This window comes from Zootoca vivipara, chromosome 1 (assembly GCF_963506605.1).
Source record: "Zootoca vivipara chromosome 1, rZooViv1.1, whole genome shotgun sequence".
NCBI lineage: Eukaryota > Metazoa > Chordata > Lepidosauria > Squamata > Lacertidae > Zootoca > Zootoca vivipara.
In genome coordinates this window covers 128,458,375-128,476,249 of record NC_083276.1, presented here as the reverse complement: position 1 = coordinate 128,476,249, position 17,875 = coordinate 128,458,375, and the positions used below count along the sequence as shown (strand labels likewise).

General features: G+C 42.3%; 1 protein-coding gene across 4 annotated transcripts in view; it reads right to left on the bottom strand.

Moving 5' to 3' along the window:
• PIKFYVE (phosphoinositide kinase, FYVE-type zinc finger containing) overlaps positions 1-17,875 on the bottom strand; it is an 84,292-nt gene that overhangs the window by 34,351 nt on the left and 32,066 nt on the right. For 2 of the 4 annotated variants that reach the window (XM_035138322.2, XM_035138332.2), the window contains 10 exons: positions 14,069-14,216; positions 13,445-13,612; positions 10,725-10,787; positions 7,592-7,721; positions 6,972-7,152; positions 5,840-5,914; positions 5,162-5,269; positions 3,291-3,431; positions 2,359-2,485; positions 99-1,264 (listed from right to left, as the gene is read on the bottom strand). In XM_035138322.2, coding sequence (XP_034994213.2) covers positions 99-1,264; positions 2,359-2,485; positions 3,291-3,431; positions 5,162-5,269; positions 5,840-5,914; positions 6,972-7,152; positions 7,592-7,721; positions 10,725-10,787; positions 13,445-13,612; positions 14,069-14,216 — 2,307 coding nt within the window. The remainder of the gene's footprint in view (positions 1-98; positions 1,265-2,358; positions 2,486-3,290; positions 3,432-5,161; positions 5,270-5,839; positions 5,915-6,971; positions 7,153-7,591; positions 7,722-10,724; positions 10,788-13,444; positions 13,613-14,068; positions 14,217-17,875) is intronic. The other 2 variants (XM_035138340.2, XM_035138348.2) reach the window with 1 other exon arrangement.

The following is a 17,875-nucleotide window of genomic DNA, read 5'->3' as shown; positions in this document are numbered from 1 at the left end:
TTGGGGGGTGGGGTGGGGACATTTTAACTTAATTCGTACAATTGCCCATCTCTCTAAAACCCTAGACAAAAAACCTCCAATGTATTGTAAGTGCTCACTTTATGAGACCATAAGGATTCATTCTGAATAAACCCTCTGTCGTCGTCATCACTCCTGAGTCCAAATTTAATGCCGGATGTCTCTTTAGAAGACTGAGCAAATGGGTCGGAGTCCTTTTGCACAATCCTTCCTCCTCTGGCCCGGAAGTCGGCCAACATTCTGGCCAGACTATGGCTGCTGTTCAGATGCTCAGCGATCCGGGTGCTGACAAGCTGGTGGGAAGGTAATATCTGCACAGGCTTGGCCTGGACGCTTCCATTCATGCCTTGCAACCCAGACAGGTCCCTTAACAGCTGCTTCTTCCTTCTGCCGTCCATCTCCTTGTACTCCTTGTTGAGCCGAGGAGACACATAGACCTGCTCCAAGAAATACTCCCTGGTGGGGCAGCGCATGCCTTTCTCCGTCAACAGGAAGGGCTCGCGGAACTTGATGACAGGGGAGATGCAGAGGATAATGTCCTTCAACTCTTGCTTAAAAGCCAAAGAGAAGGTTTTGAGCCGGTCTTCTGAAGACGTCACTTCCTCTGTAACATACAATCCAGTGTCATCCTGCAGGGGGTCCCGAAATTCCCTGATCTGACTTTTGGGCTCCTGGAAGTCATCCATGTGCCTCAGACTCTCCAGAGGCTCACTGTCCAAAATCCCCAAGTGTTGGTCAGTCAGCTCAAGGGGTAACAATGTCTCTGGCACCAACACTGGTGCTACAAAAGGGGCTCTATATGCAGAATTCATTAAGAAGTGCATGTGCTGTTTCTGGGAGGCAATTGCTGGTAGATCGCCCAAATCCTGGTCGTCCTCTTCTGTCAAAGTCCTTTGTTCCAGGGAGCCCATCTCATCTGAAGACACCAATTCTGAGGTAACGGGCAGCTTGTCAAGGGCCATGTCGGCTGTGCTGCTTTCTCTGTTCAACGTATCTTGCTGCCCGTTTTCTTCCTCCTGCCCTTCAGGCAGACTGTGAAAGGAGCCGTGTCTGGCCAACATTGGAGGCATAGCAAACTCATCCATAAGGAAGGAGATCTCCAGTTGGGAATGATAAGCCACGCAGATCATGAAAATAAGGATCTCCTTCACTCGAGCCAGCTCGTAATCCCCCGCGCCACGCAGCTTGATGGTGCAGCCCAGGTGCTGGGGGCAGCCTTCGAAAAACATCAGCGTTTTCGTTTGCTCTGGAAAAAAGGAGAAGATAAAGTTGTGCTCATCTCTCTCTTTTTGTTAAAACTGGGCAGGTTCTTTAAGTGGTCAGCTGGTATACATATTCCAGAGTTACAAATGGCTTTAGATCTTTTTCAGAATGTAGGCTGGCTTTCCCCCATGTTCCTTATCGCTTGCACTCATGTGTCAAACCATACGGATCCCTGCGGCCACTTCCATAAAGTAATAATGCAGTTAAGCTGTTCATTAAAACTGTTCGTGCACTTTGCGCCAAATGCAAAACAAGCAGAGGTTTTATTCACTCCTTTATTAAAATATTTATATTCATTAAATATATTTTATTCATTAAAAAAAATCAGCATAGTTTACAACACCTCTGCATAAAAACCTATTGAAAAGCCAGAGAATTATGGATGTAAAGGAATATTCCCTTAAGAGATGTGTGAAGAATCGTTTTAGTGAGAAAGGAAGTGCTAGAAATATGCCTTGATCGAAACCTTTAGAAAAGCAGGCGTTTGGTGACAACTGAAACAAAACTAACATAAAATTATTAAACCCAGGGCCGTCTTAAGCACCTCTGGCGCCCTGGTGCCGTGGTGCGACGGATCCCTCCCCCCCCCGTTTTCCAGCACGACGGGCGGGCGGCTGGGCCCAGCACGCAGCGCGGCTGCCGAGGGCACTGCTGCGCGACGGGTGGGCGGGCTTAGCGCGCAGCACTGCTGCCGAGGGCGCTGCTGCACAGCGGAGTGGCGGGCCGGCGCCCTGGCGCCCTGTGCCACCCAGCCTGGCCGTAGGGCCGGCCCTGATTAAGCCAAGTGACAAATGAAAGAAACCCATGATTTTAAACCTTGCCCTTGCTGTGAACTCACGATATGGCCTCAGGAAACCCACTCTCTCAGCAGATAATAGCGGCCTACCAAAGGGTTAGGGTAAGAATTACAAAACCCAAAGCACTTTGGACACTCAAAAGCACTACATAAATGCTACGTATTGGTGCCAGCTCTATAGAATTTACTTTGTTATCACATTAATCATGACGCTGTATCTCAAAGAAGCCTAACTCGGTTAAAAAGGACAGACAAACAAGGTTAGGACTTGGATCACTCACCATTAGGCAACTGAAACACTTGGATGTAAAATTTGTGGCAGGTTCCCAGGTGTGGTTTGGTCAGCAACTGATCCATTGACATTAGCACGTCTCCTTGAGTCATCCGGCTTACTCTGTCTAAGACGTGCTGCAAAACATTGATAAGAAAAATGCTATGGACTTACTTACCTTAATCCAGGAGAGGGAGAGAATAGGATATGGCACAAGACTGCAACCAAAAGCAACGTATCGACGAAATCTAAATGGTTTTACGTAAATTAAGAATCCGAGATTTGCCCACAGGCAACAGGACCCACATGCATGATTAGATCATTTCTACATTTTCTGAAAATTAACCTGCTGTGCTTTTTTTTTTGCAGCATTTGTGATGTCATGACAAGGACTGGAGAATGAGAATGAGAGGTGACAATCAGGTAAGATACTGGTTAACTGAAGGAATGGCAAGGGAATGCTGTGCAGTCCATAAACTGTATCCCAATCTCTTGTTTAAGTCTTCCTTGGGAGGTCTGATCTCTGACAAAAAAAAACAATCCATACCTTATGAAACCATGAACTCTACAGACCATTATTTTCATGACACACTCTGTAGATACAGAGCCAAACAGAAACAACAGGTGACAAGAGAATCCTTGTGCCTCAGCAGATCTACCTCATGGCATTTGATCCTATTCAGGGCAAAGTACCATTTGCTAAATTATACTGATGTGGAAATACTCCCAAGGCTTTTTAAATTTTACATTATTTATTGAAAAATAAAAAGTAGAACGTTAGAAGTGCACTGAATAAGATGCAAAAAAGGAGAAGAAACAGGAAATAGGATAGGACCCATGTAGAAAACAAAACGGGGAGAAAAAATATTGTGTACATTACCAAAAAAAGGGAGGGAAAACCTGTTACTGAACCACGATTTCATTTAGAATTCTAGCACTTACCGGCTTGACGTTAATGACCAAAGTGATGCCATGTTCCAGCAGCATGTCTTGGGCAATACGGGACACAGTTTTTTCAACGAGAACCAGAGTTGGCCTGACATCCACTATCCTCTGAACGTAGTTCTTCAGGAACTCCCTTTCCTATCATGGCAGAAGCAAGTATTGCAGTCATCAGATACCAGGCCCTACTTGAGGACTAAAAGCATGTCTAAGGCTGCAAACTTAAAACATGCTTACTCAAGAGTAGGTTCCCCCCCCTTAAAACTAAACTGACAGTTCAAGTAAATACTAACCTAATTCAGGTTTATGCACTAAAACAGTTTTTGAATTTCAGCAATTCTGAAATTAGTACTTTGGTATGCAGAATGGTGCTGCCACTGGTGTTTTTAATTTTTTTGGAAAAAAATATTTTTTTAAGAAGCACTAAAACTCCTTTGTTACAATATTCCTAGATTAAATGTTCTCCATAGTCAGAGTTGCTCTGAGCCAGGCATCCCCAAACTTCGGCCCTCCAGATGTTTTGGACTACAATTCCCATCTTCCCCGACCACTGGTCCTGTTAGCTAGGGATCATGGGAGTTGTAGGCCAAAACATCTGGAGGGCCGCAGTTTGGGGATGCCTGCTCAGAGCAGATGTAGAGTTCTAATATCCTTGGAGATGAGAAACACCCTGTGGTCTGCGTACTCTTCACTCCCTGCCCATTTTCTGGAGTTAAGCATGGAGCAACATTACAGCTGCTCTGATGTCAATGCTAGTTTCACCTAGAATTGAAAAAACCCAACTTCAAATTCTGGATTCAAGCTGTATCAAGAATGGCTCACATCTTCACTAAACCAGCATTGTTTTCCCAAGCAAAGCTGGTGTTTGGATGATTTACCATTGGAGCTGGGGAAGAAATAGCAAGGCTGCAATCTTAAGCATACTTACAAGATAGTAAGCCCCCAGTATATAAAATTCATGCACCGCTTGATTGTAAAGAACCTCAAAGCAGTTTACAAAAAGAACAATGACATCAAGAAAAATTCACAATCATGCATTTAAACATATGAAAGTTAAAATACCAAAACAGATTAAAAATTACTTTTTAAATTCTCAGTAAACAAGTACAGGACTGTGTCATATGTGTGCATACCAAGACCCTCATATGGCTCTTGCATACTGGTATCGTTAAAAACCTCTCTCATTTGCTAGGTAATCTTTCACAATGGAAGGTGTAAAAAAAAAAAGGTAAAGGACCCCTGGACGGTTAAGTCCAGTCAAAGGAGACTATGGGGTTGCGATGCTCATCTCGCTCTCGGGCCGAAGAAGCTGGTGTTTGTCCACAGACAGCTTTCTGGGTCATGTGGCCAGCATGACTAAACCGCTTCTTGTGCAACGGGACACCTTGAAAGAAGCCAGAGCTCACGGAAATGGCATTTACCTTCCTGCCGCAGTGGTACCTATTTATCTACTTGCACTGGCGTGCTTTCGAACTGCTAGGTTGGCAGGAGCTGGGACAGAACAACGGGAGCTCACCCTGTTGTGGGGATTTGAACTGCCGACTTTCCGATCAGCAAGCCCAAGAGGCTCAGTGGTTCAGACGAGAACGCTACACGCATCCCTCTTTCACAATGCATAGGACTATCAAATGCATGTCATAATGAACTGAGCGAAGCACCAGTCCGTTTTCAAATTGGCTGCGATTGGCTAGTTCTGAATAATTGCAGGGAATATGTGGTGTGCCATAGTCTCCATGCTTTGCTGACTTGAACCATGGAGACTATGGCAAACCAGATATTCCCTGCAATTATTCAGAATTAACCCATTGCAGTCGCGAATTAGACTTTGATAGGATGGTAAAAGAGGATAAATAAAAGCAAACTATCCCAACCTGAAGGACAATGGGATCTATGCAGGTAAATTTTGTTTCTTCTCGGTAGAGGTATTCGATGGAGCACTTCAGCATAAGAATTTTGGGGTTTTTGATACAGGAGTTCATCTAGAAAGAAAAAAGGTTGTTAAATGTATCCCTTCACTATTTCGTGTTGAAAGACAGAGCAAGACCTTCCCTTAGAAGGTGCAATAGGAAGAATCAACAACTCAGTGGCAGAGCAAAAAGGCAGCACTGCTAGGCTGCCAAGACATAAAGTGGAAGGGACCCAATAAAAATCAGGATAGGAGCCAGTCTGTGAGTTAGAATGTGAATTCAAACCCAATATGTTTTTGCTCAAATGAGCCACACTCAGCCAAGTGGGAGACCCTCTTGGGACCTCATGACATCAGTTAATCCGTGTGAGGGATTCGGCTTTCCTTAATCCTGTGTGAATTTGAACCTACATAATGCCAACAACCTATTTTATAGGTTTTTAGCAGTTTTTATTTTATCTGTAAGCCGCCTTGAATCCCTGTCATGGAAAAGGGTGGGGAATAAAGGAAGGAATAAGTGGGTTGGGGAAGTTTAAGAGCAAAAACTGTTACGAAACTAGTCGATTAGGTATTATATCGAACATTAGACGTTCTAAGTCATCCATGCTAGCATATTACATAAACTGACATAGCTGCACAATACCTTTTTATGTGCTATGTTCTTGGTGCAAACAAAGCCATTCACCACAACTGAGTCAAATTTTTTTCCACCTGGAATCTGTCAAAACAGCAAGAATTTTATTACCCATGGATCTCCTAATTTTCCCAGTTTGTGTTAAAAATCCACTTTTTTTTTTTAAAAAAAGTCTTTTCTTCTCCCTCCAACATCAATATGCTAACTAGAAATAGCCCAGATAAATGTAGCTTCCATTATTTCTTGCATGAGGCTCATATGAGCAGCCAGCTATGTGACCAAAATCATTATCTACCCACCTGCTCAAATGGGTAATTCAGGCATCCAGTTTATCGTGAGAACAAAATACGCAAATTAAATTCATTTATTGCACACAATTCAAATTATTTATCCCAGGAAAGTACTACTTTTTTTAGGAATATGGCATTTCCCCAGTACTCACAACTGCAATATATTGTCAACCAGGAACATCTAGCTAAGGAGGCCACTTAAGCACAGAAGTACATAAAAATGCCAAATTGATGACAGGTCCTCACCATTAAAAAAACAAAAACCCTTTCTATTACAAAAGTAGGTTGCCTTTTATGCACATGAATTTTAGCTACATACCACTTTTATTCCTGGACTAATCAAATCTTATTTTATCATTTATCTTTTTATTACAGATAGTCTAAAATCTTCATGCTAAGTGAATGTTTAGCATAGTGACCTCTTCTAGTTCAAGATTATGCCTAGGAAATGCTAAAGGAAAAGGGGGTGGGAAAATCTAAATTCAAAACTAGGTCAGAACTGAGAGATGATTGAATACCAGTCAATGGAATTAAACATGGGACACTTGGTGGGAGGTGGAAATCAGCTGCAAAAAAAATTGCCGCTTACAATACTGTAATGTTAGTTACAGGTGTGAATGATTTGCGAGTTGCCTCCCAAACATTTACCCACTAAGCCAGCAAGTTTGTACAACCAGGCAAACACCAAGAAATGGAGGTTTATCAAGCGACTGGCTTGGAGGGTGGCAAGTTCTCTGGCAGGCTTGGGCTAGTTTCAGGATATTGAGGTGCCATCATTCTGAAAGTCAGCACAAGCCTTGAGCAGCCACTTCCCTTCTCATTGATCCCCCGTTTCCCCCACTTGAACTCACTTTTTTTATATGGACAAACTGACGGATGTCCATGTCATCGTCCCTGTTCTTGACGTCGGGCCGGACTGTCTGAACCACCTGGCAGACCACGGGCACAATCATATCCCTCCAGGAAAGGGACAAGGACTCGTTGTAGAGCAGCTGCTGCAGTAGCGCCATCATGTGGTTGTGATTAGCTGAGCTTCAGAGAAAGGTTTAAAAACATGGTTAAAGTTCAGGAGATGGCAGAGAGAGGGAATATCCTCTGGAGCCATATATACCTGTTTGCCTGACAGTGAACTATGCCTGTGAAGCGGCTAGAGGAAGCCCCTCTAAATCCCCAAAATAAATGCTCAGGGCTCCCAAAGCAAAAAGGAGGGCAGATTCACAAATTTAGGAGCTCCATTCTGGCTCCATTATCCATTAGGGTTTAGCCTTTCCTTCTCCAGAAGATATCCCGCAAGGCAGCAGAGGTTTAGGGTGAGAGCTTTCCTTCTCCTAGACAGACTACCTTCCCAGGTTGATGAGCCCCACCTGCCTCTCACTTCCCTCCCTGCTTTCTTGGTCTCATTTGCTTAATCCGTCAGAGCCTGTCTTCGCAGGCAAGGGAAGGGAACTCACTGCTACAGAACCCAACTTACAGCAGCCTCTCCATGGCTTGTTTTTCCCCATTCTCCTCCCTCAGAAGGTCCAGGCTGCTGTTGTGCCATCCCAAGGGTGTGAAAAACAGCTCTTTGGATTTTTCTTCAACTCTCCGATTGAACAGCGATTCTAAAAAACACAAGTGGTGGGTGGGAGGGAAGTGGTAAGATTACACTTTAATCCATATACAGTCGGACCTCCGCTTACGTATCCCTCTGGTTACATAAACTTTAGGATACATAAGCAGCAAACCTGGAAGTATATTTCCAGGGTTTTGCCGCATGTGCATGCACAGAAGCGGTAGACTGCTTTTGCACATGCACAGAAGCACTCTACTGCCGTGCGTGCGCAGAAGCGGTCTCTCCGGTTGTGGAAACCTCAGGATCCGGCCGGACCTCCAGAACGGATCCCGTCTGCAACTGGAGGTACCACTGTACTGGCTTCTCTCAAGATTAAGTACTGCTTTGCGGGTGGTATTTTTTCTGCAAGGGTGTAAGTGTGGTCATGTGCAATGTGAACCTTTTTGCCAGTCTTGTCAATCCTGTCGCTTACTTCCACTCTCAGCAATGGAGCTATTTTACACATTTTCTTTATCAACAAGCTCACCAGCCATGGAAAAGAAGATACCCTACAGAGCAGAAGCTGAGATATAAACAAACAAACACACAAACAAACAATTTGTGCAGGTAGTCCTAAACATGCAATGAGGCTTTAGGCTTCCATTTCTCACACACACAGACAATAAGATGGGAAAACACTTTTACAGTTGAGCAAGCTTTCAAGAGCTGTTTGAGGCAGCACATGGGCCAGGTGAGTTCTTTGTTCAAATATATAGCAACACTAGACCAACTACAAGACCCTTGATTATGCATGAAGTAGCTCCTTGGATTCCAAGGTCGATTTTATTTTATTTTATATTTTATTTTCTATCTATACCTCCCTTCATCTGAGGACGACAGGGCAGTTTACAACATAAAAACACAAAAATACATAACACGGTAACAAACAAAATAATAATAATAAACCTCACAATTTAAAAGGCTTGTTTAATGAGCCACAGGCCTGGGAGAAGGCAGGTGAGTTCAGGACATGTGAGTTCAAACCCCGACAAAGCCATGGAGTTCGTGGGGTGGCCCTGGGCCAATCACTTTCTCTGATCAAGTTCAGAGGGAACATTAAGCTGTGGCTTCACACCACACAAAGAAAGACACCCACTGTTCCCACTGATGTTTGAACTCAGAGAACTGTAAGAATATATTAATCGTCATGAATTAGAAGGGAGAGAAAATACCTACAAAGCCAGAGTGGCAAAATAAACTGCTAGAATATGCCAAGTTGGCTAAATTAACAGAAAAATTGGGGGTCGTTCTGATCAGACATTTATTAGGAAATGGGATATGTACAGAAAATATTTAAAGGATTATTATAATAATTTGACATCTGTGGCAGCCTTTGAATGACTTCTGCGGTAGGATGGATAGGTGTGAGAAAATACAGTATTGATGAAATACAACAAAAGAAAAACAGAATTTAACAGTGCGCTTGACAGATCGAGTTGTAGATACATGGTGGGGTGACGGGAAGTTGTTAGGAATTCAAGAAGAGCATATCGTATTGTGAAATATTAAGCTTTATTTTTTCTTTCCTTTCTTTGTTGGATAATTCTTCTGTACAGTATGTGTTTTTTTATCAATTTAACTTCAATAAAGTATTTTAGAGAGAGAGAGAGAGAGAGAGAGAGAGAGAGAGAGAGAGAGAGAGAGAGAGAGAGAGAGAGAACTGTCTTATTCTAATTGGTGAGTTAGAAAATCACAGGGTATCAGATCATGGCTTAATAGCCTGTTTTGTTTCAGCTGACTATTGTCAGCAAACTATATATGGCTGGAACGGTAATTAGTTCTAAAATTGAATCTTTCCCTCCCTTCCACTTGCATGAGGAGGAGCAAGAATACATGTGCCCATTGCTTGCCTAGGCTGATTCCCATAATGCTAAATCATACCATTTAAAGCAGGCATCCCCAAACTCGGCCCTCCAGATGTTTTGGGACTACAATTCCCATCATCCCTGACCACTGGTCCTGTTAGATGGGGATGATGGGAGTTGTAGTCCCAAAAAGTCTGGAGGGCCGAGTTTGGGGGTGCCTGATTTAAAGGGTTGCTACGTACAAGAATGTGGCTAAATCCTTCTTGGAGGAGGATACAGTTTATAAAAACGAAAAAGGGTGTCACAGGAATGTCGCAATGGCTTCCAGATGACTCTTCACAACACACATTTTCCACCTTGGTGGTGTCTGAAAACAGTCATATGTCTAGCAGCTAGAAAAAAGAGCGGGGGAGAGAATACTGCAAAGAAGAAGATTTCCTTTTATTTTAGCAGAACAGTCTAGAAGCGCCATGCAATTCAAACAAAGAGCTTACAACAATGGTCTCCAAATCAAGATTAATTTCAAAAGGGGCTACTGTGGTAGGAAAGCATCTTTATATGTAAAAAAGTAGCTGTCAAAAATATACTACCCACTGCAGCTAATACGCACGTTTTTAAAAATTGGTTGCAGTATGTTTGTGTATTAAGGAGAGGATATACTGTAAAAAGTATAACCATATAGACACAGAAGAGTCTTTCTTTAAGACATTCTTCTAGTTTAAATTATTCTGCAGGACAACGTTTTAAGATGCAGCCAAGCAGGTTTCTTAAAAGCCTACGGCACTTGCTTCTTTGCTTGGCAAGCATCTGACGAAACCCGGAAATAAATATTAACGTAAGTTGCATGACACAAGGGGGAGGAATGCATATCAAGCGCAAGCCATCAGTAACTTCTTTTTTGTGTTTAGAGAGAATAGCTTAAAACAGAACAATCACTCAAACTGGAAAAACAGACACCCCCCCCAACCCCCAGAAGCATCCTGTTTCATCATATTCACAGACACACGCACAGACTTGTACAGATTTCATCAAGCTCTGGGGCAAGATCGTTCAGTGTGTTCAAAACCCTTCAGCAAAAGGGGAGAGAGAGAGAGAGAGAGAGAGAGAGAGAGGGAGGGAGAGGGAGGGAGAGAGAGAGAGAGAGAGATGTTCACCCAACATCCAAACCCATGTCCAAGGGGGAAACATTCTTCTGGCATTCAACTCACCTTTGATAAAAGCGTCGCTTATTGAGATCATCTGCTGCCCTCCGTTGTCGGCAATCAGGTACTCTGAAAGGAGAAAGAAATATGGAGATGGGAGGGGGAAAAGAAATGACAGGACACAGTGCTATAATCATATGGTTTACACACCCACTCCACAAGAGAAGGAGAGGCGTGACTCATGTTGTATTTTTAGTCACTGTTGTAGTAACAACTCCAAAATGTTCAAGTGAAGGGAATCTTCGCTTTCTTTCCTTGTTTTGACAATGTGCCAAACGAGGCATTAAAGCAGTTCTGGAACCAGATTGACATGAAAGAGCCCATTTGCCAATTTACACGGTTTCATGGTCTTTTAACGTGGAGGCCAAGCAAGGATACAGGTGCTATTACAATTATTATTATTATCCACCCCTCACCAACAGGTCCTAGGGTGGGTTACTACAATGTAAAATTCAGAATAAAAACATACAAAGAACAGTGGCAAGAATAGCAGAGGCCCTGAAAGCACACATGCCAGTCATCAAAGGCCAGGATAAACAGGTGTGTCTTCAGTATTGCCCAAAAGCTGTATAGTAAAGAAGCCAGGCACATAATATTAATTCTTCACAGCCACAATAATTTCATATGCACAGTCGTACCTTGGTTTAAGTCCGCTGCAGTTTGAGTACTCTCGGTTTGAGTACTCTGTGGACCTGGAAGTAACACTTCCGGGTTCCGCAATGCGCGGATGCGCAGAAGCAATCTATGCAACGTGCGCGAGCACAGAAGCGCTCTATCGGCGCTTCGTGCACGTACGGAAGAGGCACTCCATTTAAGTACTGCTTGGGGAGCAAATGGCCCCCCGGAAAGAATTGCACCCGTAAACCGAGGTACTACTGTATTAATTATATTTTCATGATCACTGCCTATCCCATCCATTCACCTTCAGACCAGCTTAGAAGGAATGGAGAAGTTAGAGCATTGAGGTTCCTCATAATCTGGTCTTATTCCTCCTATACTTTTGGTCAAGTGCCTCACTTCAAGAAAGCAGGTTCTGGATCAAACCTATTGCAAACTCCTGTAGCACTTTCAAGAGGCACTTTTATCTGTGTTTTGTGCTTTCCTAAAAGATCTACAGTTCTCGTCATAGGAAGAAAAATGGCAATCGCCAGTGACAAAGCATCTGGGTAAGCTTTTAATCAACATTTTGCACACATTTCTGATTCTCTGTGCAAGTTGAGAAACAAAAAAATAAATCACAGTAAGGGATGCCACAGGCTAATTTATCACTGTCTTGCGGTAAAGCGATTCGTGTTGCTTCCAGATGCCATGTGCCATTTTAGCATCGTTCTGGTCTTGCTGAGGAGGTTTACTATAAGCTTCTGTTCATCTTGCAAAGATACTCCTGATCTACACCAGCATTAAATTTAATAGTCTCAGTTACCTTGTGTATTTGTTGTTTTCCCACATAATCTGAAACAGCAGCTATGCAAACATTAACAATGAACTTGGAACTGAATTTCCTAGATGTTTTGCATAAATACTATGGATTTTTACAGTTTGTTTTCCTGATGAACACAGAACTTCCCGGGGATGCATTCAATATACATTACAAGCATGCAATAATATTGGGGGCGGATTACAGTATGTTAATTCACAATCCAGAAAAAAGAACTTCTATTACTAAAGCCATTTTATGAAATTAGTTTCACCACACAGCAACTAATAAAGAATTTTAGTAAGCAGGTGTTTATTGCATAATGTTATTAGGCATGGAGGAGTTCGGCTACAGCATGTTACTCTTGTTAACTTCCCTCTTTACCTGTGAGCAAGAGTGGGCACAGGCAAATTTACCTCCTTTTATACACATTATTTTACAGAAGCAAAGCCCCAGAGGTTCCACTGTTGTTTTATCACGAACTGATGACAAAGAAATGAGGAAGATGAAAAGGTCATATTAAGGTCAATACCACTATCAGAGTTTTAGTACTTGAGGCAGGGGGAAAGAATCAAAGATTTATTAAAAATTTTACTAAGAGGCCTTATTTTCAGACTTTTTTTTTTTAAAGCTGAAGGGATATTGATATTGCTACATGTAAAACTGCTATATTAAGCAGCCCAGAAGCTTTGACATGATACAAGATTGCAATTTCTCCACCATTTAAAAGGTGTAGACCAAACTGACATAAAATCTTGTCTATGAGGCCAAGTCGGCCTGAACCCAAGCCTGCCACATTCCACACCAGTACTTGAATACAGCAGAACTCTGGTCTTTTCAACTGGACTGAGCTCTAGATGGTACCAGCCAGTTCTATTTTTCTAGAAAAGGAGGTGCTGGACCTCACCCTGAACGCCTCCCTTGTTCTCTTATAATGGCAATGGTGCCCACCTGAGAGGTGCCGGAACTGAGTTCCGGCGAGTTGTGGCTGCAAAAAATATAAATAAATCAAAAGCCCTGGGACCAGACCTGCCTTACATTTGCATCCAGCACAAATGACTGAGAAACAGAAGATGTCCTTCAAAACATCCTTGCTCTCTGTGGCCAAAAGACGGCCTGTCAAAAAAGCTATGTGAAAACGCATTGTCTACCGTGGTTCAAAAGCAGAGTGGCCGAATGCGAGAGGAAGGAGGAGTAGAAAATAAGACCAGTGGGGGGGGGGGGAACAGGAGGAGCTGGTGTTTGGGCAAACGGCCGCCTAGGCCCCGCTTTTCATCACGTGTGACTCCAAGTGGCAACTACCGCATACCTTTTTGGTCGGCAGGGTGAGGGGGCACGTGTGGGTACTTGGAATGCTTCTTGATATGGAAGTTCACGTTGTCCAGCTCCACGTTCAGGCTGATGGAAGCAGCTGAGTCGCTGTCCATGGCAGACTGGAAGCTGCTGACTGAGGTGCGCTTGCTAGGACTGGCAGAATCTTTTAGGTTTGAGGAGAGGGGGAGATACAGGAAGGAGAAGGGGGGTTCAAATAACAGGTATTCATGGGGGGTCAAGGAAAGGAGAGAAATGATCTCAATTAAACCGTGTGCAATGCTGGAGAGAGAGAGAGAGAGACAGTAATTTCATCCACTTGCATATTGGTGCTTTTCATTATTTGGATGGTGTTTTGAGGCCATTTGCTTGTCGTTGTTTTTAAAGCAAGGCTGCTGTTAGGACCAAGATGCCCAAACAGCTGCAGACCTTCTGCCAATTCGGAATCTGGGTCTGTGTGTGTGGAAATCTAGCCAAACACACAGAAGATACTGTATCTCCGTAAAAGAAATAGATAAAAGCGTCTATTTCTACAACAGCAGCAGGCAGCAGCAGCAAGGCAGAGCTTTTACTTGCTATTAAGACAGATTATCTTCAGGAAACGGACTACACAAACACTCACTGTTCAAGTTATCATCTCCGTCTTCTGCAATCTGCTCTGTGTCGCTGTCGTCAAACTTGATGTCTTTGAACCACGACGGCTCAGAATGGCCCTCCACGGAGTTGACCGAATCACTATCTGGAGAAGGAGTTTCAGAAAATTCTGTGCTCTGCGGCAGAAACACACATTTCCTCTCATTATAGTTGCTAAGCATCTTTGGATTAAGTACAATTCCTTCATTAGAATATACAAATCAATACAAAACTTTGTTCTTACTATTTGCTTTAGAAGGTACTGGATTATGCTGTACCAGGTGAGCCAAAAATAAATGCCAACAATCAAGTGGCATTTATTTTCCGGTCATGTTATCTGACCGGAAAGCACAAAAGTGGGGAACCTGTGACTCTTCAGACGTTGTTGGACACTCAGCTTCCATCAGCCACCATGATCAATGACCAGGGCTGATGATGATGAATTTATATTCCGCTTACATGCAAAAATGGATTCTAAGCAGTTTACAACTATAATATCCATCATAAAAAGAATACATAAGTAGAAAGGGGTTCCCCCCCCCAAGGCAATCAGGACAACCTGCTCATGCAAATATGCATTAACCACCCCCTGGACCCACCCGGCCTGCCCCCAGGATGGGCCAATGATACGATGGACAGTCAAAGGTACCTTGTTCACATCCTCAGGCCTCTATCACTAAAACTGACCCTGCAGAACTGGACATCTCACCAGAGACTGTATTAGCATCAAGATCAGTATGGAGGCAAATGATAGGGTCTTCAGTGAACTTATTGCAGCAGGCCTTTGGTGGTCCCGATGGCCCATTAAGTGGGGCTTTTTCACCACTTGAAAGTTACCTGGGGTCACAGTGATGGGAGTTGGGGGAGTCTAGCAACATCTGGAGAGCCACAGGTTCCATTTTTCTGCAAGCGGCAATTCCATTTTATCTGTATTTGATTGTGTTTGCGCACGTTAATGTTGCAAAAGGAAAAATAAAGAGTTCTAGAAATACGATAAAGAGCAGGAACTGCATGGGATTGTGAGGGGGGCAGGGGTAGATGTAGGCTTACTCTGAAGGGATAAATCTAAAAGTCTGCAAAACTTGCATAGTGTGCATAGATATATATTTAAGTCGCATGAATTTTGTATAAATATGTAGCACAAATATGTTAACAAAATATAAGATAATTGGAATCTATACATATAATAAGCAGGAAACCAAGAACAATGACAATTCATTTTTATTGGGGATATTAGACACAGATATAGCCAGAGATAATTAGAAAATATTCCTTTATGCTACAGGGGCTGCGAGAACACTAATTGCCAAAAAAATGGAAAAAAGAAACAATACCAACAAAAAAAGAGTGGCAAGATAAATTATTTGATTATATTGAATTGGCTAGATTGACAGAAGCCATTAGGGGTCAGCCCAAGCAAAAATTTCAAAAAGAATGGGGAAACTATAGAGAACACCATAAAAAGCAGTGCCCTCAAATTAATACTTGGACTTGTTTCGATTAACTTCTGCAAAAAAAAATAATGGTATAAAAGTTTAAAACAGAAAGAAAATGGGGTAATAATGAACTAAGAAGGAGACAGTTTACCAAAAATGAAAAGAGAACTGTGTTGAGGATGAAAGGAAGTCAATTGGAAGAAAATAATTGAAATATTTATATATATTGTTGACTATTGGATCTGTGATAAGTTTCCGTATGTTATTATGTTTTATTTGTATTTTTTTGTTTTTTGATTGTGTATTATTACTTTTATGTTTAGTTTTATGAGTGTGTGTGTATGTGTTGTAAAAAAAACTTAATAAAAATTCAAAGAAAAGAAGAACAATGACAATTCAGTGTCAAATACGCAAAAAAAAAAAAAATCTAGTCATGGACTTGTGATAAATAAGGAACTGTGAATGTTTTGGACAGTAAACTAAAGAGCTATGTAGCCATTGAAATTGCAAGACTTTAATCTAAGTAGATAATTCTGAGCAGCTCAGGAGAAAAAACATGTTTCAAATCACTTGGAAAAAACCTAGTTATACTGTACTAGGGTTGTCTTCCATAGGAATGGCTTCTCATCTATTTTTCTCCAAAAACAGAGATGGATAACTAACTGTTTGTTGTAGAACACTGTGGCCCATCAGAAGACTAAAGCAAAGAAAGTATTTCTGCACTGGATACATTTGCCTCACCTTGTCTATTTTCTAGTATTGGAAATTCTCTCCTGTCAATCTGAGAGCAAATCTCTATATCCACCCAATAAATCATTCAGGCTATTGAAATGTGCATGAAAGCCATATATATTTAGGTGTATAAACGACCATGTTCATGCTAGAAGGCACTAAATATGGCATCCAAATTTTCCCATAATCTTGAAAACTATATGCAGCCCCTTTAGATACTTCTTTGTGGGGCACCAGGAAAGCATGTTGGGGTTTCCAATTACAACAGCTACACTCCGACTGCATACGTCTGTAACAAAATCCCTCAAGTAAAAAAACCAACAATTCAGTTGGCCACATTTCCCACCTGCCCCAAACACTTTTCTACAAGCTTTAGAGCCCCACTGGTGATTTCTCATTCCCTTCACACCCATATTATTCATAAGAAACTTCATAGGAAACTAGCAGGGCAGGCTCCCTTCTATACCTAAACAGTAGCTAGCAGCTCCTCGAATCCTGGGAACACAGCCAAGGTGTTGTGCTGAAATGCAGCCTTTGCCCCAAGGTTAGTACTCTCTGCCCATGGAGGAAAGATACGCATTTACTACTTGAGCAATTCTCTAGCTGACCAAACAAAAAGTGACATCAATCTGTTCCATCTACAATGCCAGCTCTGACCTTTCCACAAATTAACTCTACAAATGCAGTTCTAAAGTGAGGTCTAGAACGCCCAGGAATTGCACTTGAACCATGTTTCAACGCGAAGGCAGGACGAAAAGCAATTCAACTCAAATTATGTTTGCATATAATTCAGGTTCAGTGCTCCTGAAACACTTCAAATGATTCAAATGGCTTTATTCCTTCCCAGGTGGGTCTGTCAAGCATAAGCTCTCTAACACTGCCATAAATAAGTAGGGCTTTAGGAACTCTGCACTAAGGATTTCTTTTTTTTTAATAAACTGCACCAAGGTAAGTTCAAGCCTGCAAAAACAAAGGCAGAATTCGCTTTGTATTTGAATTCACTGGTGGTGCAAATTAAGCATGTTTTACCTAATTTCTCTCCATTTTGCATAGTCGTTTGGAAACAAGGAGTACTTTATTTAATGGGCATGTATATACAGGATTGTAGCTTCAGTCGATTTCTGGTACACACAGAGTGCAACAAGGAGCTGTAAAGGCTTAGCCATACCAATGGAGCTCTCTGGCAACCAAAGAACCTAAACACCTTCTCTTTTAGACAAGAGCTAAAGCCACTACCACACAGGTCTTTTTAATCTATAGTTTACCAGGGTTTTCACAGCATTACAATAAAAGGGGTCCCTTATTTCCCCCACCCCATTTCCCCACCTCCTCTTGCCCCCATGTTCCTCCCCCCTTTTTTTAAAAGTTCATTTTAGTTCCAGCACTTTAACTTCTAATATATAAATGACACTGGACGTTTTTTGGCACTTGCACAACCACCGGTCACCAGATTTCACCCTGAGTCAAACTAATTAGATTCTACACGTGCAACTAAGGCAAAAATAAAGGCAGATCAGCTGACATACTATAAACAGGTTTACACACTACACTAGGAGAAAACATGGGTTGGCATGAATGAGCAAATGGAGCTTCCCCCAGAGCTGAGCCACTCTTTGGCTCAGCATCAC